The 25,989-nt window shown below is 41.5% G+C and overlaps 1 protein-coding gene across 7 annotated transcripts in view; it reads right to left on the reverse strand.

The window, feature by feature from the left end:
• SFMBT2 (Scm like with four mbt domains 2) overlaps positions 1 to 25,989 on the reverse strand; it is a 176,798-nt gene that overhangs the window by 37,790 nt on the left and 113,019 nt on the right. For all 7 annotated transcript variants that reach the window (XM_070471944.1, XM_070471946.1, XM_070471947.1 and 4 more), the window contains 2 exons: positions 15,219 to 15,301; positions 10,267 to 10,393 (listed from right to left, as the gene is read on the reverse strand). In XM_070471944.1, the coding sequence (XP_070328045.1) occupies positions 10,267 to 10,393; positions 15,219 to 15,301 (210 nt within the window). The remainder of the gene's footprint in view (positions 1 to 10,266; positions 10,394 to 15,218; positions 15,302 to 25,989) is intronic.

The raw sequence follows: 25,989 nt of genomic DNA on the forward strand, positions 1-25,989 counted from the left end.
GTCAAAGTCGTACTTCAGGAGGGAGTATAAAGTGAACTTTATAGATTACTTCTTCCCAAATGCTCTGCTAGTTCAGACATCACATCATATTAGTGTGCTTCAACATACACACTTGTGTAACAATATAAACATTCATATATTTTTTTCCTAAGAACCATTTTGCTTTTTAGTTTTTTAATTTATCTTATTTTTGGCTCTGCTAGGTCTTCACTGCCACACATGGGCTTTCTCTCATCATGGCGAGGGGCGTCTACTCTCCAGTCCCGGTTCCTGGGCTTCTGTAGTTGTGGGACACACACTTAACTGCCCGACAAAAGGCACGTGGGGTCTTCTGGGATCAGAGATCAACCCACATCCCCTGCAATGGAGGGTGGATCCTTAACCACTGGCCCACCACTCCTCTGTCCATGGGATCTCCCGGGCAAGAAATACCTGAGTGGATTGTCATTTCCTTCTGCAGGGGACGGATCCCTGCCCACTGGAGGCGGCTTCCTGACCACTGTGTCACCTGGGAAGCCCTTAACCTCGTCTAGTGTTGACACTAACAGTCAGATGGGCTGAAGTGTGCAATGAGAAGGTAAAGCACTGGAAGACAGAAAAGCAGGACCTGGGTCCAGGAAACCCTGCCCTCCATCCACTCCACACTGTCCATGTGCAGACGCTGGCCCACAGAGCAAGATCTCAGAGAGGCCCTCACTCATTTCAGCCCTGGAGCTAAATTCCTAAGGAATCAAGACACAGCAAAACTAGCTGATAAGAGTGACACAGGATAGGAAACCATCAGAAAGAAAACAACAGAAATGGGATTAAATGTGTAAGTGGAGGGAGAGGTCCATGGATGGTGAACTCTGAGGACACTCACTCTCATGCAGGTACTTTTCAAAGAGTTTTATCCTTTCGACCCTAAGAGATCAGATGGTTTTCACTCCCATTTTACAGATGAGTAAACGAAGCTGAAGCTCCAATATTCACACCTGATGCAAACAGCCAACTTACTGGCCATGACCCTGATGCTGAGACAGACTGAGGGCAGGAGAGAGCAGCAGAGGATGAGGAGGTTGGATGGCATCACCAACTCAGTGAACATGAACCTGGGCAAACTCGGACAGACAGAGAGGGCCAGGAGGCCTGGCGAGCTGCAGTCCATGGGGTCACAAAGAGCTGGACATGGCTGAGTGACTGGACAACAACAACAGAGGGTCAGGGCAAGGCCAAATGGCTGGTAAGAGGGGGTCTAGGGCTCACACCCAAGCAATCTCACTCCGGAGCCTAGGAAGGAATTCAAGGGAGGTTCATGAGGAGAACACATCAGTCAAAAGTCACACCAAGCCCAACAGCAGCTTGAAAACCCAAACTCGCCTTTGGTTCCGACTGCAAAGCCTTCTAGGGAGCAGATCTCCCTCCTCAGCCTCCCATCAAATTCTTCCCCCAACATTCCCATCTTGCTTAAGAAAACCAGAGCCAGGGCTGTTGCTGACCACCCAGAATCTGTGTAGCTGACTGGCGGTCACAAGCCTGTTCACAGACAGCAGCCCTGCCTCTTGGGCCACTTTCCTTAGCTGTGCAAGAATATAGGTCCTGTCCCATACACACACACACACACCCCATGTATATACATATATATATACCCATATATATACACTCATGTATATACATATATACCCATATATATACACTCACGTATATACATATTATATACCCATATATATACACTCACGTATAGACATATTATATACTCATATATATACACTCACGTATAGACATATTATATACCCATATATATACACTCATGTATATACATATATACACCCATACATATATATACACACACCTATATATACATACACACATATACCCACCCATATATATATACACACAAACCTATATACATACACACCCATATATATACACATATGTACATATATACAAACACCCATCTATACACATACATATATACACACACCTATATGCACATACATATATATACATCATCTACACATACATATACACACACATATATATACCCCATATATATATACATATACACACCTATATATACATACACATATATACACATCTATATATGTATACATATACACACACCCCCATATATATACATATATACACACACACACCCATATATATACAAACACATTATATATATATACACACCCTATATAAATACACACACACACACACACACACATATATATTGTGTGGACCTGCATGCTCAGTCATGTCTGACTCTCTGCAACCCCAGGGACTGTAGACCACCAGGCTCCTCTGTCCATAGGATTTTCCAGGCAAGAACACTGGAGTGGGTTGCCATTTCCTCCTCCAGGGGATCTTCCCGACCCAGGGATCGAACATATGACTCCTTTGTCTCCTGCATTACAGGCAGATTCTTTACCACTGAGCCACTGGGGAAGTCTTATACATATATATACACACCCATATATACTCATACATATATACACACCCATATATACTCATACATATATACACACCCATATATATATATATATACACACCCATATATACTCATACATATATACACACCATATATATATACACACACACCCATATATACACATATATACACACCATATATATATATACACACACCCATATATACTCATACATACATACACACCATATATATATATATACACACACACCCATATATATATACATATATACACACCCATAATAAACATGTATATACACACCCATACATAAACATACATATATTTAAACACCATATATATATACATCCATATATATATACACACCCATATATATATATACACATACATATATACACACCATATATATATACACCCATAATATACATGCATATATACACACCTGTACATACATATACATATATTTAAACACCATATATATATATATACACACACATATATATAAACACCTATATATACACATACATATATATAAATACCCATATATATATATATATATACATATGAAGACCTACAAGACCTTCTGGAACTAACAACCAAAAAATGATGTCCTTTTCACAGGGGACTAGAATGCAAAAGTAGGAGGTCAAGAGATACCTGAAGTAACAGGCAAATTTGGCCTTGGAGTACAGAATAAAGCAGGTAAAGGCTAACAGAGTTCAGCCAAGAGAATGCACTGGTCATACCAAACACCCTCTTCCAACAACACAGGAGCAGACTCTTAAACATGAACATCACCAAATGGTCAATACCAAAACCAGATTGCTTATATTCTTTGCAGCCACAGATAAAGAGAAGCTCTATACAGTCAGCAAAAACAAGACCAGGAGCTGACTGTGGCTCAGATCATAAACTCCTCATTGCCAAATTCAGACTTAAATTGAAGAAAGTAGGGAAAACCACTAGACCATTCAGGTATGACCTAAATCAAATCCCTTACAATTATACAGTGGAAGTGACAAATAGATTCAAGGGATTAGATCTGATAGACAGAATGCCTGAAGAACTATGGACAGAGGTTTGTGACACTGTACAGGAGGCAGGGATCAAGACCATCCCCAAGAAAAAGATGAAAAAAGGCAAAATGGTTGTCTGAGGAGGCCTTACAAATAGCTGAGGAAAGAAGAGAAGCTAAAGGTAAAAGAGAAAAGGAAAGATATACCCATTTGAATGCAGAGTTTCAAAGAATAGCAAGGAGAGATAAGAAAGCCTTCCTCAGTGCTTAAAGCAAAGAAATAGAGGAAAACAATACAATGGGAAAGACTAGATATCTCTTCAAGGAAATTAGACATACCAAGGGACCAATTTCATGCAAAGATGGGTTTGATAAAGGACAGAAATGGTATGGACCTAACAGAAGCAGAAGATATTATGAAGAGGTGGCAAGAATACACAGAAAAACTATACAGAAAAGATCTTCATGACCCAGATAACCACAATGGTGTGATCACTCACCTAGAGCCAGACATCCTGAAATGCAAAGTCAAGTGGGCCTCAGGAAGCATCAGTACGAACAAAGCTTAGTGGAGGTGATGGAACTCCAGTTGAGAAATTTCAAATCCTGAAAGATGATGCTGTGAAAGTGTTGCACTCAATATGCTACCAAATACGGAAAACTCAGCAGTGGTCACAGGACTGGAAAAGGTCAGTTTTCATTCCAATCCCAAAGAAGGGCAATGTCAAAGAATGTTCAAACTACCACACACTTGCACTCATCTCACACGCAAGCAAAGTAATGCTCAACATTCTCCAAGCCAGACTTCAACAGTACATGAACCATGAACTTCCAGATGTTCAAGCTGGATTTAGAAAAGGCTGAGGAACTAGAGATTAAACTGCCAACATCCGCTGGATCGGAGAAAAAGCAAGAGAGTTCCAGAAAAACATCTACTTCTGCTTTATTGATTATGCCAAAGCATTTGACTGTGTGGATCACAACAAACTGTGGAAAATTCTTAAAAAGATGGGAATACCAGGCCACCTTACCTGCCTTCTGAGAAATCTGTATGCAGGTCAGGAAGCAACAGTTAGAACTGGACATGGAACAACAGACTGGTTCCAAATCAGGAAACGAATATGTCAAGGCTGTATATTGTCACCCTGCTTATTTAACTTATATGCAGAGTACATCAGGCGAAATGCTGGGCTGGATGAAGCACAAGCTGGAATCACAAGCTGGAATCAAGACTATCAGGAGAAATATCAATAACCTCAGATATGCAGAGGACACCACCCTAATGGCAGAAAGTAAAGAACTTAAGATCCTCTTGATGAAGGTGAAAGAGGAGAGTGAAAAAGCTGGCTTAAAACTCAACATTCAAAAAACAAAGATCATGGCAACCGGTCCCATCACTTCATGGCAAATAGATGGGGAAACAACAGAAACAGTGACAGACTTTATTTTCTTGGGCTTCAAAATCACTGTAGACAGTGACTGCAACCATGAAATTAAAGGACACTTGCTCCTTGGAAGAAAAGCTATGATCAACCTAGACAGCATATTAAAAAGCAGAGATGTTACTTTGCCAACAAAGGTCCATGTAGTCAAAGCTATAGTTTTTCCAGTAGTCCTGTATGGATGTGAGAGTTGGACTATAAAGAACGCTGAATGTCAAAGAATTGATGCTTTGAATGTGGTGTTGGAGAAGACTCTTGAGATTCTCTTGGACTGCAAGGAGATCAAACTAGTTAATCCTAAAGGAAATCAATCCTGAGTATTCATTGGAAGGACTGATGCTAAAGCTGAAACGCCAATACTTTAGTCACCTGATGTGAAGAAGTGTCTCACTGGGAAAGACCCTGATGCTGGGAAAGACTGAGGGCAGGAGGAAAAGGGGATGACAGAGCATAAGGTGGTTGGATAGCATCATTGACGTGACGGACTTGAGTTTGAGCAAGCTCCGGGAGTTGGGACAGGGAAGCCTGGCAAGCTCCAGTCCATGGCGTCACAAAGAGTCGGACATGACTGAGGGACTAAACTAAACTGATATGTATACACACATACCTATACATACACACCAATATATATACTTAAATATACACTCATATACATATATATACACACCCTTATATACATACATATATATACACACCCACACATATATATATACGTATATATGCATTTATCTATACACACACACATATACACACCCACCCATCTGCTAAAGCAGCCTCTCCCCAAAATGGCTCCAGCAGCCCATAACCCTTTTCAAAGATTTAAAATCCACCCACCCTGGTGGGAAACATAATTACTTTCACATTTGCACTTTCCCTTGTCTCATTTTTGCAAGTCTCTGCAAAATGCTTATCAACCACCTGACTTGATCATAATACAGAAGGGTTTAAAGGGCAGTTTTCTTCACCTCTTCTCCTAGACAGAAGAGGTTAACCTTGCCCGAGTTTCTTGGCACATTTGAGGTCCGAGAGGCCCTGACAAATTCCTCCCCATGCAAGGGAATCATCTGGGAGGGTGATTTGAAATGCAGATTCCCAGACCCTGCTCCCAGGGTCAGAAGGGGTGGGTGCGGAGCAGCCCCGGGAACTGGCACTTGCCTAGGATGCTGGCGGATTATGATATGGAAGGCGGTTTACCAGAAATGAGCCAGGCACACAGCAAAAACCAACCAAGGAGATTTTTAATTTCAGCTGATGAGTAGAAAATATCTCACTATCTCAACACTCGATTAGCAAAAAGCAGTTCTTAAGGGTTGCTCATATCTTAAATCACTTTCTCGCTCAGGGACACAGCTTTTATTTATTCCTTGTATCCATTCTACAAGACTTTAGCAAGCAAAGTGCGTGTGAACTCTCATACAAGTATTGTGCTCTGTGGAAATTGGCAAAGACAGGTTTTGCTTGCATTGGACGTCATCTGTGGAATCAGGCACCACGTCCGGGCCAGGCCCCGCGTGTTCAGCGCTGGTCAGCGAGGATGTGAGGTTCATGGTAAAGGATGCAGCTTTTCAAAAAGCTCCCATCCAAAGTGATACACAAAGCAGACTGAGGCTGAAATTTATACAGTATGTTTTGCTAGTATGGACTGTGGAAAAGTTTTACTCTCTCCAGATTTTGTTTCAGAGGGCAGCAAAAAGAAAAGACTGTGAGATGCTTGTAATAACCTAAGTTGATGGTTCGAATTAAGCAATCTGGTACTTTTCCACAGACCTGATGACCTCTGGGTCATCTCTGTGTCTTTTTGTTCTCTTTTTTAACAAACCTGAAGGGAGACCCCTAGGTGGCAAACACTGGGTGGGCCACCATTGCCTCCCCATGTTCAAAGTGCAAAAATGCTAACCCAGAATATTCTTTCACTTCTAACAGGGCTCCCAATTTCAAAGCAGGTTTTGGGCTCATGTTCTAAAGCTCTCCACAAAAATTCCTGTAGTGGCAACAATGAAACAGCTAAATAACTCAGTGGAAATGAAGCCTGCAGGTCATGGTACTTTTGTAACATAAAAGGTATTTTCTACCTAAGCTAAAAGGCTGAAACACCTAACATTCACCCGAAAACCAAAAATACGTGGAATACCACACCTCTTCGAAACGGGAGGAAAACAGTGTAATAATGGGAATAAGAAAGACCAAGAAAGGCAATCCAAAGGTGTCAACCTTCTTCCAGAAAAGTAATGCACTCTGAGAACACCCACACCCTACATGTCCCATGAGAAAATGATGGCCAATAAATACAACGTGACTTGGATTGTGAGATGCAGATGTAACAGCTTGTGAGCTAGTGTGTGGGCTATGACACGAGAGACATTATAACCGAATGTAAATGCATAGAACACGAATCGCTGTTGTTGTTTAGTCGCCAAGTTGTGTTCCACTCTTTTGCGACCCCATGGACTGCAGCCCGCCCATGGAATTTTGCAGGCAAGACTACTGGAGTGGATTGCCACTTTCTCCTCCAGGGGATCTTCCCGACCCAGGAATGGAACCTGAGTCTCCTGCACTGGTGGGTGGATTCTTTACCACTGAGCCACCAGGGAAGCCCCAAACATGAATAAATGCCGATAATCACAGAGATGCTAACCGAGAGCAGATATTAACATAAGAGAAAGCGTTACAACATCCTCTCCCAAACTCAAAGCCCCATCATCACCAACTGCCCTGGTTCACCATTAGCAGTTTTTGAAAACTTGACATTCTTCCCAAATATGATCCCCAAATAATATTACACTAGTCTCATACATTTGATTCTTCTGCTCCTCTTCAACATTAGCTCCTAGAGACACTTAAAGAATTACCTGACTTTAAGGGAAGTCAAACACTGAATTTAAATGATCATTTTAATTACCTAAACTTAGTCAATTAGCTACATGTTGAAAATATTTCATATCAATTTAATACATAAAAATAATAATTTGGTATGAAGTCCATAATAAACTGTCACATAAACTGTCTATAATAAGAATCACCATGATCATAACAGTAATTTAACTGCCCTAAAGTGAGAAGAGTGAATCTCTAATATTTTGTCTCCAGGACTGAGGAAAGAAAATATATAGAGAAAAATCTGAGATAATGAGAAATAAAGTGCTATTAAGATTGCTGTCACTTTTCAAAGGTCAATATCCAGAAAGGGATAAAAAATCAAAACAAAACCAAAAAATAAAAAAACCCCAAAATTCAAGAAAGATCAGGAGACCGAATGAATTTTAACTTGAATTGATGAGGCAAATGTGTAATTTTGACCAATAACGCCAGGTAAACAATATTCAACAGATTTTTTTTTGGGGGTAATATATAAGGTCTGGAAAAATGGACAATCAATTTTCTGACCTGCTTCCTAACGCTAACTAATTTTCATTAATCTCGATGAAAGCACTCAGGAGAGTAAGAACAAGAGCTGCCATGAGCTGATTTACATTTCTTTGCTATAAAACCAGAAGTGGATATCCAAAGAAAAAGATCAATAATGAGGAAAGACTGTCAAAATGTTAAACACACACTAGATGCTGTTCATCATTCTTTTTAAGAATTGGGAAGTTGTAGGGTCTGTTGAATTAAGCAATAAAGATGTTAAGAGGGATGAAACCAAACCACAGGCACATCTTAATGCCTCAGCTAGTTTCTCCATCTATAAAAATCAGGACACTCTTAACTGCTGTCTGTTAGATGTAAAGCACTCTGGAAGTACAAACTGCTAAATCAACTATGACTGCCAAAAAATTCTAACCATAATGTGCTAAATAATGATGAGGAAACATGGACTTTGAACTTGACCACTTTTTTTTCTTTTCAAATTAATTGCACAAACAAGACTCTAATCTCTCATAGTATTAGACTTAGTATGGTGTTAGGTAACAAGCTCTAGGGATTCAAAAATCACTGAAAGGATCTTGTTTTTCCAACAGCTGTTGATTCAACTTTACAGGCAGTAATGAAAATAAGTTTACATCCTACTTCAGTAACTGCAGAAATATCACCATGACACCTGTGTCCACATTTTGGCTAATTCCAACTAGAGGCCATTCTACTCAAAATTCTGGTAGAAGTGTAAATCTATTAAGCAACCACTTTTTTCAGAATTTCCTTTTATTTTAGATTGATTTTGAAATCCCAAACCATGGTTATGTTTTAAACTATTTTCTGGGAATTAGGATTTTCAGCTAGAATCACTGTTCTCTGCCCCTTCCAATCTCTTGGACTATCATATATATTAGATGGTAGACCTATCAAAGAACACAGTGCTTTTTTAAGACTTGTTTAATGAGGAAAGAGGATAAAGATACTGGCACCAATTCTGTAACCTTCCAAACTTTCTAGGCCTATGGTGCTTGACCAGGTCATAAAATTTAAAATCTAAACTAGGAAAGCTAACATGATTGTACGACTCATCTCTAACACATTGTTCTTTTCCCATATACATCTGAAATAACTACCAAGAGCTATGAAACTGAAAAACAAACAAAAGACCCAAAGAATTTTAAATCACAGGAAGATGACAAAACCTTAATGATCAAATGCATTTTAATTCCTTCTCATTGAAAATATAACATCTGAAAAATATAGTCTTTTAAGTCCACAAGCTAATCAAACTTCTGCTTATGAAGTGCATTGTTCTGTGAATTATCTGGACGATTAGAAATAAAATGAAGCGATGAAGAACGGTTTAAACCAGGGGCCCCCAACCTCTGGGATGATCTGCAGTAAAGCCAATATAGTAACAGAAATAAAGTGCACAATAAATGTAATGCACTTGAATCATCCTGCAACCACCACTCCCCAAGTCCATGGAAAAATGGTCTTCCATGAAACCGGTCCCTTGTGCCAAAAAGACTGGGGACCGCTGGTTTAAACATCACTAAACAAACAGGTCTACATTGTTTATTATATATTTGGGGAGATAGTCAAGTCCAGTTACTATTTTAAGGAAAAACTAAACATCTGTGAAAGAAACCAAAGTAAAGGGTATGATTCACATTAAAATGCAAATATATAATTTTATCCTGTTAACAACCAAGACCTCAAATACCAGTTTTAGTGACTCATATTAATTTAATTGTGACATTAGCTTGTATAATCAGAGATGTAAAAAGACCACTGTGTTCCAAACATAATTTCGCACCAGCATCTCATTTCATGAAACCATTAGTCAAGATGAGAGCCTCTGAACAAATTTATATTTGATTAGTTTCACTTATTTAAGAACGCTGAATAATTTAGGACCGCTGAAACGAGAGGAAAGCAAAGCGGGCATACTGCGGTGCTGAAGCTGTTGGCTCCCTGCCCATTCCCGGTGGACCCCGAATGCAGAACGATCAGGAACTGTGAGTACCTTCCAGGTGAAGCCACATCAGCCTCCCCTTCACAGCTATGACGGAGGCCACACAGAGCTCTCCCGGGTTCCTGGGGTTCACGGCTTCAAGCTTCATGTTCTTTGTGAACCCCCGACTGAACGATGTCTGGAAGAGAAAGAGAATGGACACTGAGCCAGCAGATGCCACAATGAGAAAACGCTCAGAGACAGTGGAGCCAGCTGGCACAGCAGAAATGAACAGACATGCACCCATGCACACACACACATGTGCACACGCATACAAGTGCACAGATCATACTAAGATAGGCGAGTTCACACGCTGATTTCCCCATCACCTATGAGGAAAGGACCACACATTCTTCATCTGTGTCCCAGAAAAGAGAACTCTGCTTGGCACACAGCAGGTGCCCAATAATACCCGAATGAGTGAGAGGATGAGTCCATTCTCATTTCCCAGTTCTGTGTGCATCTTTCTGACCCCAGAATTACTGTGACACCAATCACTTCTCCTCTTCCCCGTGCTCCTCACTCACACCACACCGGGTACATTTCAGGGTGAAAGGAGACCGCAATCTCCACCTGGCATCACCTCCTTCAGCCTGATGTCTGTCCTCCAGCGTGTTTGTTTTGTTGTTTTAACTGCAGGTCTGCTGGTGTTGACTTCTCAGTTTCTTTGTATCTGAAATGGTCCTTATTTTCCCTTTGATCCTTTTGCTTATTTTTATTTACTTTTGAAATTCACTTTTAAAAATGTACATAGAGGGAAATTCATTCTTTTCAGTGTGATGTCCTAGGAAGGCAGGACTGTCAGATGAATGCATGCAATCATGCAGCCATAATCACAGTCAAGACACAGAACACGGCCGTCACCTGCAAAGAGGCCTGGCACTAAGACTCTGGTGATCAATCCCTCCAGGACCCCCAACTCCTGGACCACTGGATCTATCTTCTGTTGCTGTAATTCCACTCTTCCTCTAACACCATTTAAGTAGACTATTATTCTAGGGGGCCTTGCGAGTCTGGCCTTTTTCACTTAGCAAAGTGTTATCTGAAAGTCAGTCATGCTGCCACAGGACTGGCACCTCATTCTACTTCGTGCTGACTGGTATCTACAGAAGAACCTCAATTTATCTCTCCATCTATCAGCTGGAGGGCAGCTGAGCGGTTTCGAGGCTTTGCCAGTTGTGAACAAAGCCACAATGGACACTCAAGGACAAGTTTTTGTGTGAACGTAAGTTCACTAATATGCTCAGGCTGCCAGAGCAAATACCACAGGCTGGCAAACTCAAACAACAGAAATGTTGACTCGTGGTTCTAGAAGCTAGAAATCCAAGATTAAGTCGTCAGCAAGGTGAATTTCTTCTGAGGCCTCTCCCTTGGCTTGAAGATGGCCATCTTTGCCGTCTTCACACGGCCTCTCTGCCATGTACGGGGTCTGTGTCCTGATCTCCTTGTCTTATGGGGACATGTCATGGTGGATACAGGCCCATCCACAGGACCCCACTATACCTAGTTACTCCCCTAAACACTCTAACTCCAAGTAGTCAACATTTTGAGCTGCTGAGAATTAGGAATGTAACACATGAATTCTGGGGGGACAAAATTCAGCCCCTAACACTAAGTTCTCATTTTTCTAGGGAAAGAAGGATTGCAGGGCCATAAGATAAATGCAAAAGTCTGTAAAAAAAAAAAAAAAAAGGGATGACCACTCCTGTGCACCTTTCTTCCAGGCAGCTGTTTCCCTCCAGAATCTGCCTGCTTATGTTCATTCTCCATGCTTCTCAGGTGCCTGTTTGGATATTCCGTCCAGAATTTATAGTTGCTATCTTCAGGGGAATCAAGTCAGTATGAGCTTACTCAGCCAATACTAGAAGCAACACTCCCTCCTAATATTTCAAAATAAATATGAAATTTTCCCCAGATTATCCACTACTTATAAGTTTTTTTATCTGAAGTTACAATACTATATAAATATATCTAATTTGAAATATATAAACTGAGATAAACAGGTTCCTGTAAGTAAGAGAGGCTGCATCTTTATGTGACTCGTAGAAGGAAACCAAGGTAATTCGTATTTCCATGTTTTTTTTTTAATGGAAGTTAAGTTGAAAATGCAATTAAATCTTTATGTTACCAGAACTAAATTATCCAATGTGTGTATTAAGAAACCAATTTGCTCCTTTCCTTTATGTTTCTTCAGAAATAAAAATCAAAGAAAGTCTAGGTTGGCTGTTTTTCTGCAAGTGATCCTGCCAGGTTCATGACTATTAGGTATTGAGCTTCTTATTGATGACATGACCTGATAGGCTGCCTGAAAAGTCTCTAAGTAAGTTAAAATGCATTTTATCCTACTTAATAAGGGAAAGCTACAACCGTATAACCTACTTTCATTTTAGCTCACTGCAGGAGGGTAATTTATAAAGGACCAATAGCAAAACTATTACCTGTGAGTTTATTCTACTAAGTATTTGGCGATGTCGATCCATCTCAGAACCACCTCGGGTTTTGAAACATCCCGAGGGCAACATCTTCCACGCACCGACTTCCGCATTACCCCTCCTCTAGTACACACAAGATGTGTGATTAAAAAATGAATTCACAGTAAGCATGCCATTTAAGAGTACTTGTAGCCTGCTAACATCATCCAGCAAGGTCCCAATAATGCAACGCATGTGCCACCAGGCAGATATCCAAGCTGTCGATTAAATAAACGGACAACCAGATACAAAATTGGGGAGGGGCATCTTGATAACAAGTGCATTCCTAATTAAAACGCCAGTGTTTTCATTAATACAGATCTCATCTTGGTATGCTGAATCCTGAAAGCTCAGAGGCCACCTGGGGACAGAGCTCCTAACTCCCCATAAAGATCCATTTGAACAACGGCTAGCAGAAGGCATATAAAAAGATGCCTTGAGGGAAGCACGTTGTCCTGGAAGAAATAACTTGCCAAATCCAGAACGAGATGGGGATGTGAAGGTTTTCTTTCCACGGCTAGAGTTGGGGAAGGACGATCTCCCATCTGGAAGAAAGCAAGGCCTCAGAGGGGTCTGAGGATGTGATGAAGAGTTTCCAGAATTAAATGAAAGGCAGTGAGGCCAGTAGTTTCCATGACTAGTGATATCAACACAGCACAGAGTCCAGTTAGACTCCAGTGGACTTAACACGCCTTCAGAGCTGACCAGCTGCTGTTCTCTGCTGGCTGGTTGCACGCTGTCTCCATGCCCCCCAACATACACACAGACACACACAGACACACACACACACACACACGCAGCTGTCTCCATACCCCCACCACACACACACACACCCTCACCGTACAGCTCTGTCAATGCCGTGAAAGGCAATGTCTCCCAGTAGGAGTTCACCGGATCACGTGCGGAGCCCTGATTTCCAGCCCTGCCACAGATGTGTTTCTGTATTTACGAGCACAAGCTGACCTCGTCATCAACCTACTTAATTTCCCCAAATCTGATTCTGATTTATGCTCAGTATTGAGCTTCTCTCTATTAAGCCAGCTCTTCCCAACAGAAAGGGCTGCCAACCGAGTCCCTGGAGGATAAATTATCCTGAGGCAGCAATGAATCAGCAGCTCTGGGAGCACGTGCTGGAAGACACGGCTTCGGTGTGGGAGCGCGACACTCTGCAGTAGGCACAGTCCCTGGCGGGAGGGCCAAGTCTTCATTCTCTGCATAACAAATGAACTTCCAAAACTAAATCCATGTGCAATATACAAGGCTATACCTTTGTGCCTCATTCTCAAGATGGAGATGATTCACATCCCTTTTCGGTTCCTATGTTTCAATGAATAGTTTATAAACTATTTTGTACAACAAACTCCTATAACTAAGCAAGTACACACATGTTTGAACACACACACAGTTATTTCATGTGTCACTGTGCCAAAAAGCTATTTGAATGGGTAGCTTAAAGTAAGCACAGCAGGAAAGTGTTGGATTTAGTATCTTATTACTTTAATAAAAAAATTTAGGAACATAATTTAACATTATTTCTCAGGAGCAGAGAGTCTCCCATTCCATGAACTTATCGATATTATACTCCATGGACTTCCCTGGCAGTCCACTGGTTAAGACTCCACACTTTCAATGCAGGGGGCACAGGTTTGATTCCTGGGCTGGGAACTAAGATCCCACAGGCCACACTCTGTTGTTGGTGGTTAGGTGCTCAGTTGTGGCTGACTCCTTTGCAACCCCATGGACTATTGTCTGCCAGGCTCCTCTGTCCATGGGATTTCCCAGGCAGGAATACTGGAATGGGTTGCCAGTTCCTCCTCCAGGGGATCATCCCAACTTAGGGATTGAAGCCGCATCTCCTGCATTGGCAAACAGATGCTTTACCACTGAGGCACCAGGGAAGCCCTATGTGGCCCAGGTACACAGTTAATAGGGGCCCTGGTGGCTGGCTGTCCACCAAAATCTGTCCTCCTCCTGCCAGCGTCCAGGCTCGAGGTGGGGGGGCAGTCACCTGACCAGGGCATACTTCCCACCCATGGCATCATGCCACCGAGTGACTGGTTCTCAACAGTGCAAGGTGACAGAAGTAATATATGATGTGCGTCGGTATCAAACTCAGTGTCTAGAACCAAGGTTCTCCTCTCCCGGCTCTCCCTCTCCTGTCTGCTCTCTAGATTCAGATGACCAAGCCAAGTACAAGCCCAGCCCAAGGCTCAGCACAAGGAGGAGAACCACCTGCTGATCAGAAATAACCTGTACCATCCACCGGGGAGAGAGAAACTTAAGACATGTTTCGTCTCCAGTCCGCCATCATCGCCCCAACTGATACAAGAGCAGAAAGGACTTGTCAAGACCAACATGAAGTTTAGGCTCCTGGTGCAGGGTGGCACCCTGAGCCCAGCAAGGTCAGTAAACAGGAAGCAACTTACACAGCACGTGCAACTCAAGGTGGGGAACACACACGAGAAAACGAGCTGCAAGAAGCAGGTGTCTTACGTTTCTGAAGCAGAAGGGAGGTGCCTCCTCTGTCCCATGCTGTTTGTGATAGTCCGCCCAGTCGAAGTCCTGGCCAGAGTAACCTGTGTGACAAACACAGATCCAACCCGTCAACGGAGCCGCATCTCAGACCAAACAAGAGCGTTGCAGGGCGTCAGGGTTAAGGTAGGAAGAGGGGCAACTTCAGCCCCGCTCAAAATGTGAGGCCCTTTCTCAAGTGTGACAACATGTTGTAGTTTATGAGGGCTGAATGAAACACTGTAGAAAGTGCAAAGTACTAACTAAATACAGGTAAGCTGCACCATCATTACCATAATTCAGGGCCTGAACCAGGTGAAGGAGGGTATTTGCCCACATCATCACAGGTCGAGAGGTAGATCTGCCTTGGGGAGAACAGATCAGAGTATCACACAAAACACACGTGCACACGGCATTGGGCACGAATACGTGAACGTGCCTTCACATCAACTCTGAGTTCCCGTGAGCTTACAACTCGACATCTTCATGGAAACCGTGAGATTTTATTAGAAAACACTGCTAGAGAGGAATAACCTTTAAAGAGCAGCAGAAGGTAAGACAAATAGCAAAAGAGTAAGTTGATATTGTAGCAAGAAAGCCTCCACAGATATGGAAATGGGGAGGAATAAACCTCGCCTTCGAACTGATGAAAAAGGAAGGAAAACGAGGATCCGAGAAGGTAGGCCTCTCTGGGGGGAGTTTTGCGGGCACATCTGAGATGCTGGGGAGTTTGAGAACCAGCTACTCATGTGTACCAAATTTAATGTGTTCCTTTATTCATTTCATCTGGGGGTGGGGAGAGCTACATAATTATACAATATATATATAGATCCATCATGACCACCAGGACAAGACATATGAGAAGTTTAAAACATAAAACAAGAAATGTTGAGTATATGACTGAACCTAGGTAGGAAAATATCTCTTAATGTGAGTGTCAACTGCATTCCTATAAACACAGGAAGACAACTGGAAAAAAAAAAATACAGCACCAATCAGGATTAACTGAAAGTGTGCAAATGTCCCTATAACCATCATTTTCGGTTCTCTCTTCACTGGTCCAAGTATACATAAAATCAACCTGTAAGGGATTTCTTAAGTATATTCTTAACCCAAGTCCCCTGACTTCTTTGCCCTGCATCATCATCATAAATTCTGCACCTGCAAATTCACTTAACATGGGGAACTCTGTTACTAAATCCCACAGCTGGAGACTACAGAAATTCCCACACTGAAGAAACTCAAGATACTGTTTGCTTCCAACTTACATGTGTACAAAACAGTATACTTTTCATTAAGTAAGCTCCAGGTACTCAATTGTTTTAAAGATGAGGGTGAGGATTAACCAAGAAGGCAGCCATCTTCCTGATCCGGGGACTGAGCCTTGACCCTCCCTCCCCACCATCAGCGGCAGAGCCTCTCCCCGCCCACCTCATTCCTGAGACATCCCCGTAACGAGTGATAGTTCCTCAAGCAAGAAGACGACACGTCTCAGAGTCCTAAGATGCTGGGTACTCTGCGGCTAGTTATGAAGATGTTCTGCACGTTCTTCCACATGCCCTCCCCCAAGAGCTGCCCCTCCAGCCAGAGGGTTCTGGTTTCTGGAAGCAACCAAACCAACTTCCTTCCATAAACAAAACAAAATGCGTTTTAAGTAAGGTACTGCGAGTTTCTTTACAATCAAGGTAATCTTCCACTTCAAGTACTTTCTCTGGGATTGTTTTGGATCAAATCCTTGCATGAATATGTAAGAATGGAAAAATTTACTAAAAGATACCTAAAAGCCAGTGAGAAGTCACTAAAAGCTGGTGAGACATTTCCTTCGCTGAACGCTGAACAAAAAGTACTGAACCAGGAAGGAGAACTAGATTAAAACCCAGTTCTAACAGGACTGGAATGAACCAAGGTCAGAGTAAATTAAATCTTCTGTACCTGACCTTCCCTATCTTCTAATCCACAAAATGAAGAAATGATAGTCGAAGTCTCCTTTGGTGGTAGTTTAGTCATTAAGTCGAGTCCAACTCTTGCATCCCCATAGACTGTAGCCTGCCAGTCACCCCCACCCACTGGATTTTCTCAAGAAGGCTGGAGTGGGTTGCCATTTCTTTCTCCAGGGGATCTTCTGAACCCAGGGATTGAACCCACACCTTCTGCATTGCAGGTGGATCCTTTACTGACTAAGTCTCCAGAGAAGCCCTAAGTCTCCTCCAGCTGTAGCATTACCTGCCTCGGAGCCACTATTACCACTTATTACTGCCAAGTAGGATACTCTCCCTTCCCTCTGTGGTGAATTCCCGTCTCTCCTCCTAGAGAAATGTGCAACGGGTTGAAGAGAGGTTACACAGCAAGACATTCCCTAGAAGAGCTCTTAACCGGACAGCTGGGGACAAGCTGAGTCCTGCAACGGAAGGGCCCTGTTTGTTTAGGGCCAGGGCAGACTGGCTGTGTTAAAGTCAAGATCTGCTTCTGTTCCATTTCTCTTCCCTGGGTCTCTGCTGCATTCTAGGTTAGTTTGTGAGTAAAAGAAAATCTCATCAAGATCGTGGGGTAAAGTGAGAAGGGAGAAATAGCAGGGAAGAAAAACTATTATAAATGAATGGCAAAACATTTTCTGAAATATCATCGAATTTAGGTATTCGGTTTGGTTAGTATCTTGTTCAGATAAAACTTTCCAACTTAACAGATCACCTCTATTCCTCGTACAGATAAGACTTTTAGCTGGGTGATCTATCACATTCATAACCACCAGCTTCTAATGGATTTCAATCCTCCCCATAAACACTGGACTCACGGTTTCTTAGACCTGCATTCAGTCCTTCTATATCCAGTTGCCAAGACTCTACGGGGAGTGATTTTTATTCTACTAATTTCAGGATATATCCAAGTTTTGCGGGGTACCCGAGCAGTAAGCCGTTATCCTGCCCCCAGAACTCTCTCCTTTCCTTGAACATTTGAAAAACTTCAACTTCTCCTCCTCCTCCTCTTTCTCTCAAGAGACCTTCATTCACTGTCTCACTTGAAATTCTTCTCCTTTGGACTGATAATGAGCTCGCTTTGTAAAGCATTTTTGTGACAGCTCAGAAAATAACTGCTACATTAAAAAACAAACTGCTGCGGCTCGTATAATAGAGACAACAGGGGTCAATTATACTCATTAATCAACAAAGACAGAACAAGAAGTACTAAGGCTTAACCGTAGCCAGGAAAGCATGTTTTAAACCCAGGAGGGAGGAAAATAGCAGAGAGGAAAAGAAAATAAAAGGAAATCAAAACCCCCTGGGCTATTAAATTTTGCAATGAGCTGCCATCAGAGACTGTTGAACCTCCAACACTAGGGTTATTTAAGCTTTAATTAGTGTTTATTCTGTATGAAGTTCCAACTGTTACAGGTCCAGGAGGAAACAGGTCGATGACCCATTTCCTTATGATACAAATTAATTGACATAAAACAGCTCCACTTGCAAACATTTACTACTGGCTGTGCAAGTGGACAATTCTTCTGAAATAGAACTTAGCAGTAAAAATGTCCATGAACGTTGACACAACAATTTCATTTCTGGGAATGTAGCCCATAAAAACAAACCCCTTCAAACTTATAAAATGTGATACATGAAGATACAATGGCATTATTAGTGATAATTCTGAGAAAAAAAAAGATTTTTATATCCAAAAATAGAAAAAATGATTATTGTGAGTTTAGATGAAAAGACTGCTGTAACCATATACAGAGTTATCAAACTGACATTAAAATACGCAAAGAAAAGGACTAGAGGAAATGTAAGAAAAACTTACTTAGGAAATATCACAATCATTATCTGAGTGGTAGGACTTCTGGATACTTTTCTTTTACCTCTTTGCATTTTCTAAGTTTTCACTCATGTTCATGAATTATTTCAATAATAAAAACATGTTGAAGGCATAGCATCTTTGCTCTATTTTAAAAGACAATCAAAGATAATCAATTCAGTAGCACAACATGTCAGCCTTCCACTTCTCCTTTACTAACAGAATCCGACTGTATCCAATTACAAGAGAAAGTTACCTCTCTCACCACCACCAGGAAGTGAACCGGGACAACCCTGAGGCAATCATGGCGGTCTTCTGTCCCTTGCCAGGGACTTGGGATGGGGGGGAGGGCAAGGCTTTAAAAAAAGATTTCTCTCTCTCTCTCAAAAAAATTTTAAAAAAGGACCACAGGAGTAAAAGCTCCTATTCTGTGTTTTTTTTTAAAAAGAGCAATCCCTGCCTTTGAAATCCACCACCTCCCTCCATATTTTTAGTTGACATTCATTTTCACGACCTTTCAAGCTGCCAATCTTGAAAATTTACACATTCATTTCCAATTGAATTAATCTGTTTTTACATTCATGGAATAGCACAGAAAAAGAAAAAGAAAAACAAGGAAAGATGGGGGAGGGAAACAAGTAAGTCCAGTTAGTATAAACACCAGCCTTATCCGAAGTCCTTATCTTTTAGAATAAATGTTGAGAAGTATTTAATGCATGGAAGGTCACAGTGTGACACACACACTCTAAGTCGGCAGCCAGGCTCAAAGTGTTATTCTGATTCATAAACAAATGTTAGGAGACGTAGATATGTCCCCAGGATGGAGTCTGATATCGTATAAATGTCAACTATCAAAGGCAAAACTAGCTTAAGAATCTTGAAAAACAAAGTAAATTCAGGGATAAGTGAGCAAAAGGGTTGTTTAGCTTGCAACAATGAGGAATGTTTTCAGATGCTAAAAATCCACCCAAAGAGTGGGGAGACCTGATGGCAACCGGGATGAGCACGGTCATGATGGCACCTAGTCAGACCTTGAGAATATGGAGTGGATTCACTGACAGATCACACAGGGGCATGAAACAGAAGAGTCAAGGTCGACTGGGTCTTCAATAATATCTACAGGGCTCTATTTCATTGTTTAAAAAGCAGAATCAAATATGGCAAAGTGGTAGCGCTCTTTTCAATCAAGGTGGGAGGTCCAGGAGTGTGTTTATTATTTTCTGCCCCCATTGGAATGTCTGAAATAGGAGATGACAGTCAATGTCTGGAAAAGAGAATACCAATTAGGGTTCATCACCGTGTGTCTTGATGATCATTGAAAAATACCTTTACTTCTTAAACTGTGTTCTGTGTCTACTAAGATGGCCAAATAGGAGAGACGAAGTGCAAAGATAATTGATTTACTTTAGCTTTTGCTTGCACATTTTACAGCAGAAATATACAGGCTTCACATGCTCTGCAAAGATCCCCTGGGGGGGTGTAATTTTGTGCCTAACCTTGGATGTTACACACCAAGGAGGTTAATGAAATGATTTAAACACAGCAAGTCATGGTTGATAACCTATATGCATATTTGCCTTCTTGATTTATTTATTTGTTTGATTCCCTTTCCAAGTGGCAATAACAATGAATTGCTGTTTGTTGGGTTGCAATGAATGGAGTAAAATCGCCAAGATTCTGTCCTTTGCTTACCAAGAAAGCACCTGCTCAAATGGAGACAACACTAAAAAATTTCGATCCATTCTAGCTTAGACTATTTATCTCTGGAATCTGGCGAGAGATTTTTTTAAATAGGAATGGAGTCAAAATAATGTGAGTAGGGACATATGTTGTCTGCACATCTCCTGTATCACCAGGTGTCTTGTTTCATCAGCTGTTTCACACTGGGGAATGAGTGCATTACTCTCTTTTGGGATTCAGACCTGTTGTAATTCAATGCAGTGTTTATGGTTCTAACAGAAATCTAAACAATGTAATGCTTTCATGGAAAACATACCTACAAGAAAACATATGAACTCGTTTTCAACGTGTATTATAAATCTTGGGCTTCCATGGTAAAGAATCAGCAGTAAAGAATCCGCCTGCCAGTGCAGGAGATGGGAGTTTGATCCCTGGGTCAGGAAGATCCCTTGGAGAAGGAAACAGCAACCCACTCCACTATTCTTGCCTGAGAAATCCCATGGACAGAGGATCCTGGCAGGCTGCTACAGCCCATGGGGTTGCAAAAGAGCAACTAAACAACGACAACAAAAATAATAAATCCTAGACACTCTCAGAATTAAAGACAACAAACTTCCATACATTATTAGAGCAAATAAGGGTGCTGGGTAGCATCCAACAGCATGATTGCCAGACCAGGTGCTGATATATAAGGCACATAACAAGTTATCTAAAGAAACCACTATCAAGACCACCAGCATCTCTCAATTTTAATTCATTTTAATTACAAAAATAAAAATACTTTACTACAAATATGACACATGTAAATACATAGTCAATATAGTGTCCCCAAGTGGTATTAAATGTTAGTCACTCAGTCGTGTCTGACCTCTTTGCGACCCCATGGACTGTAGCCTGCCAGGCTCCTCTGTCCATGGAAGCCCCAAGTGGTAAGGGAGCTCAATAATTAAAGCTGTATCTTTGTTATAACTGCAAACACTTGAAACTTTATCCCCTAGAGCTGAAAGTCTCCAAATGCTCTGACACAGAGCATCCAGTCACGGGCGAGTCCCGGTGCGCTGACACGGCTCCGCCCTGCACAAGGCCACCCAACGCCGCGAGGCATTGAGAAGGGTGGGCTTACTCAGCCAGGGGACGACAGCAACAAAGGGTGGTCACACCGAAAACACACTCAACTGGGGATCTCAAGGAGGGGGTTTTATGCCAAGTTCAGCCCTAAGACTTAAAAAAAACTTAAACCATTTAACACGACTCAACTTCAATTTCCCCACATATACAATGATTGGAGGTGATGACAAAATCTCTAATACCACTTTCAGTTATAAAATCCCTTTTATAACAATATATGATCATTTTTGAATAAATAAAACACTCACTTAGAGCAAAGAGAAAATGAAAATTAAAAAGACTTAAAAACGATTCTGTTAAAAGTCTGGTTCCTATCTGCCCTGGTCGCCACCTCCATAGCCCTACGCTCCCAAATACAAGTCATCATTTTCATTAATTTCTTACATAATCTTACAGACTCTCTTTACAAGAATATGTGCAAACATAAATACACATCCTGGGACTTCCCTGGTGATCCAGTGGTTAAGAATCCGCCTTCTAATGCAGGTGAATGTGGGCTCAACTATGATCTCACATGCCACAGAGCAACAAGATCCGTGCTATGCAACCAGAGGAAAACCTGCTCACTGCAACTAAGACCCAACGCAGCAATACATAAAGAAATATTAAAATATATATCCTTACTAACCTCTTTTCTAGCAAAAAATGCATGGCACTATAACCCATTGATCGGTCCACTCACAGCATATCCTGTAGAGCATCTCATGTCAATACGGACAGATTTTCCTCATTCTTTTCAACAATTGCAGTTTTCATTATATAAACATCTAAAATTGAGTTAACCAATCCCATACAGAGAGACACTTGGGTTTTCCCAAGTCTTTTGCTATTACACATCATGCTGCAAAAATAACCAAACTTTTATGCATATTATCAGTACATTATAAGTTTAGGAGAAATTCCCAGAAGTGGAAATGGTAAGTCAACAGCTAAATGCATCTGTAATTTTGTAAAACTTCCCAAACTACCTAGCCTACAGTTGGCACCTACCTGCATTCCTGCCAGCAAGTCTGAGAGAACCTGTCCCTCCACACTCCATCAAAACAGACCTGCTTCTTTCTTTCTCTTTTGGATATCCACTTCATCTAAGAAATCCATGTCATCTCAGTATGAGTTTACTGGGCATTTCTCTTCTTATGATGAGTTCACATAAAAGGGATGATTCTATTATCATGAAGTATCTACTCGTATTTATAAACCTATATAAGTTTTTGCTTTTCTTCTTAATGGATTATATAAAAGCTCTATATGTAAAAGCTCTACCATTTCAAGACAACAGTCCTACAGCCAAAAGACAACACCTAAAGATTACTGATGGATCACTTCTTGCTTTAAGGGTTTAAAAAATAATTATCACTGAGATTTTCTTATTGGAAGATACTCATCATCATTACTCAGTATTTTACAAATGATACATAATACCAATAGAGAAACACTCCTCCTAGAAAAGATATGCTTCAATTTCAACAGGGGAAGGAGCCGTCTGGAAGACTACATGAAGACAATTTCATTTTACCAAATATCACAAATACTTAGGTGACAGAGAAGTGATAATTATGGCTGAAGGGTAGGTATAAAAAGCTTAAGATACAAAAATATTTAATATTATAAAAAAATTTGTACCGTCATTTCACTGCACATTTAAGAGTTCAATTATATTAATATAAAACAATTTCCTTAATATCATAAAATGCAATTATCAAAATAGGCACATTTATTTTACTAGTAAAGCTCCAAGCTATGTGAATAATCTCTTTTTGGAAACATATTTAAAAATCCTCAAGACCCTGGTAAATGTTAAATCTCTACCATCCATCAATCAAGCATCCAAAATGCAGATATAAATGTTTTTCTTATGTTTTTTAACTATGTGAGGAAACACTCATTTTAAAAAATTCATAAATGATCCTATTTTTCTAGGAACAAACTAGAAATTTTCCAAGTCCAAACAAGTAACATTTTAGACATCTATGACATTTTTCTTCAATGACAAGAGACTCATCTGCACACACACTTTGATTAGAAGTTGGGAAGAAATAAAGATGGCCAGAGGGCTTTCCAACTCTACAACTGGCCAGCTGCTGACACTTCACAGAAGGAAAAGACTTCTCTTGCCTGAACCAATAGATGGTTCATAACAGAAAACTTGGGCTTCCCAGGTGGTGCTAGTGGTAAAGAACCCGCCTGCCACTGCAGAAGACATAAGAGAGGCAGGTTCAATCCCTGAGTCAGGAAGATCCCCTGGAGGAGGGCATGGCAACCCACTCCTGTATTCTTGCCTAGAAAATCCCCATGGAGAGAGGAACCTGGTGGGCTACAGTCCATAGGATAGCACACAGTCAGACACAACTGAAGCAACTTAGCAACTGAAGCAACTAGCATACATGCACACAACATAGAATTTGTATGTCACGTAAAGAATTATAAAAACACTGGGATTTGTATCTCATCTTTGATTCTATACAGCAGAGGTCCCCAACCTTTGTGGCCCCAGGGACTGGTTTCACGGAAGACAATTTTTCCATGAACCAGGAGTTGGGGGAATGGTTTCCGGATGATTCAAGTGAATTACATTTATTGTGCATTTGATTTCTATTATCATTACATCAGCTCCACCTCAGATCATCAAGCATCAGATCCCAGTAGTCAGGGACCCCTGCTGTAGAATGTCTGTGGAGGACTAGGGGTGCCCCCACTTACCAGTCTTGCAAACTGAAGCACACTGATTTGTAGAGTCACCCACAGGCACCCAAATGGGCACAAAAACGGAGGCCACGTGATCCTAATATTCACCACCCATAACTGAGCAAAGAATCTGGAGCCTGACCACGTGTCCTATTACTAAGCATGGGGTTCCTGGGCAGGTTACATAAATTCCTGGAACTAAGTTTCCCTGTAGGGAAATCCTCATTTTGAGGACTCAGTGAATTTGGCACTGGAAACAGGGAAAGCAGTGTTTAGGAGAAACATTATAACCAGGCTGAATTCCATTACTGCAGAACTTTAATGAGAAGAAGCAAGGGCTGAGATGGAAATGATTCAAAAGCATCTCTTCCGTGGGGCAGACACTGGAGGATGAGTTAGGATAAAAGCCCAGCAGAGTATAGTCATTCCACAAAAAGTGAGCTGGGACACAACTGATGCACACAGAACCCAATCTCTGGAGATCTGAAGAGATGAGCACAAAAGCCCTGTTTTATCTGAGATTATCTGTCAAAATCTCCCTGGAACTTTAGTTTTCTATTCTTGTTTTTTTCTCTTCCTTCATTCCCTTTCTTTTCCTATCCATCTTCTCACCTTTCATCTCTCTGCATCTTCCCTGGATAAACCTTAGAACTACAAGGACAAGAAATCACATCATAAAGTACAGCACGGTACTCACCGATACTATGGTTTATGGATCTCAATTTAAGAGGACTTGAATGCAACCTGGTTCCCAACTTAATTACTGTCATGTCTTATGGAAACAAAGCACTGAAAATCTGAGAGCAACTGGGCTCTGGGGAAAAGTCAACTTATTGGAAATACAGTTTTAAAGAAATGTCTCGTTAGCAGGTTGCTGCCTTTTTAAAGCCACAGCTCAGACACGTTCAAGTTTTTAATCCCAATCACTTGGCAATTCTGTACCCTCTGTCAACACATAGCAGAAACACAGCTTCCAATCAAACAATAAGAGAAGGGTAGCAATATTTCACAGAGGTGCCCAGGGTCACGTGCCTCCCCAGGGAACGGAGCTGTGTGTGTGTGTGTGTGTGTGTGTGTGTGTGTGTATGTGTGTGCGCGCACGCACGTGCGTGTGTGTGAGCTAAGTCACTTCAGCCAGGTCCAACTCTGTGTGACCCCATGGATTGTAGCCCGCCAGGCTCCTCTGTCCATGGGATTCTCCAGGCAAGAATACTGGAGTGGGTTGCCATGTACTCCTCCAGGGCATCTTCCCGACCCAGGTATCAAACCTGCATCTCTTTTGTGTCTTGCACTGACAGGTGGCTTCTTTACCAGTAGCACCACCTGGGAAGCCCCAAGGAGCTGCAACAGACCCTATGGCAAGCTAACCAAGGAACACACTGTTTTCCCACTGCATCCAAAATGTTTATGGCATAAACGTCTTCATATCGACAAAGGCATCACTTGGCTGACAATACAAGTCCTCCTGAACCAC

Source organism: Odocoileus virginianus, chromosome 9 (assembly GCF_023699985.2).
Source record: "Odocoileus virginianus isolate 20LAN1187 ecotype Illinois chromosome 9, Ovbor_1.2, whole genome shotgun sequence".
NCBI lineage: Eukaryota > Metazoa > Chordata > Mammalia > Artiodactyla > Cervidae > Odocoileus > Odocoileus virginianus.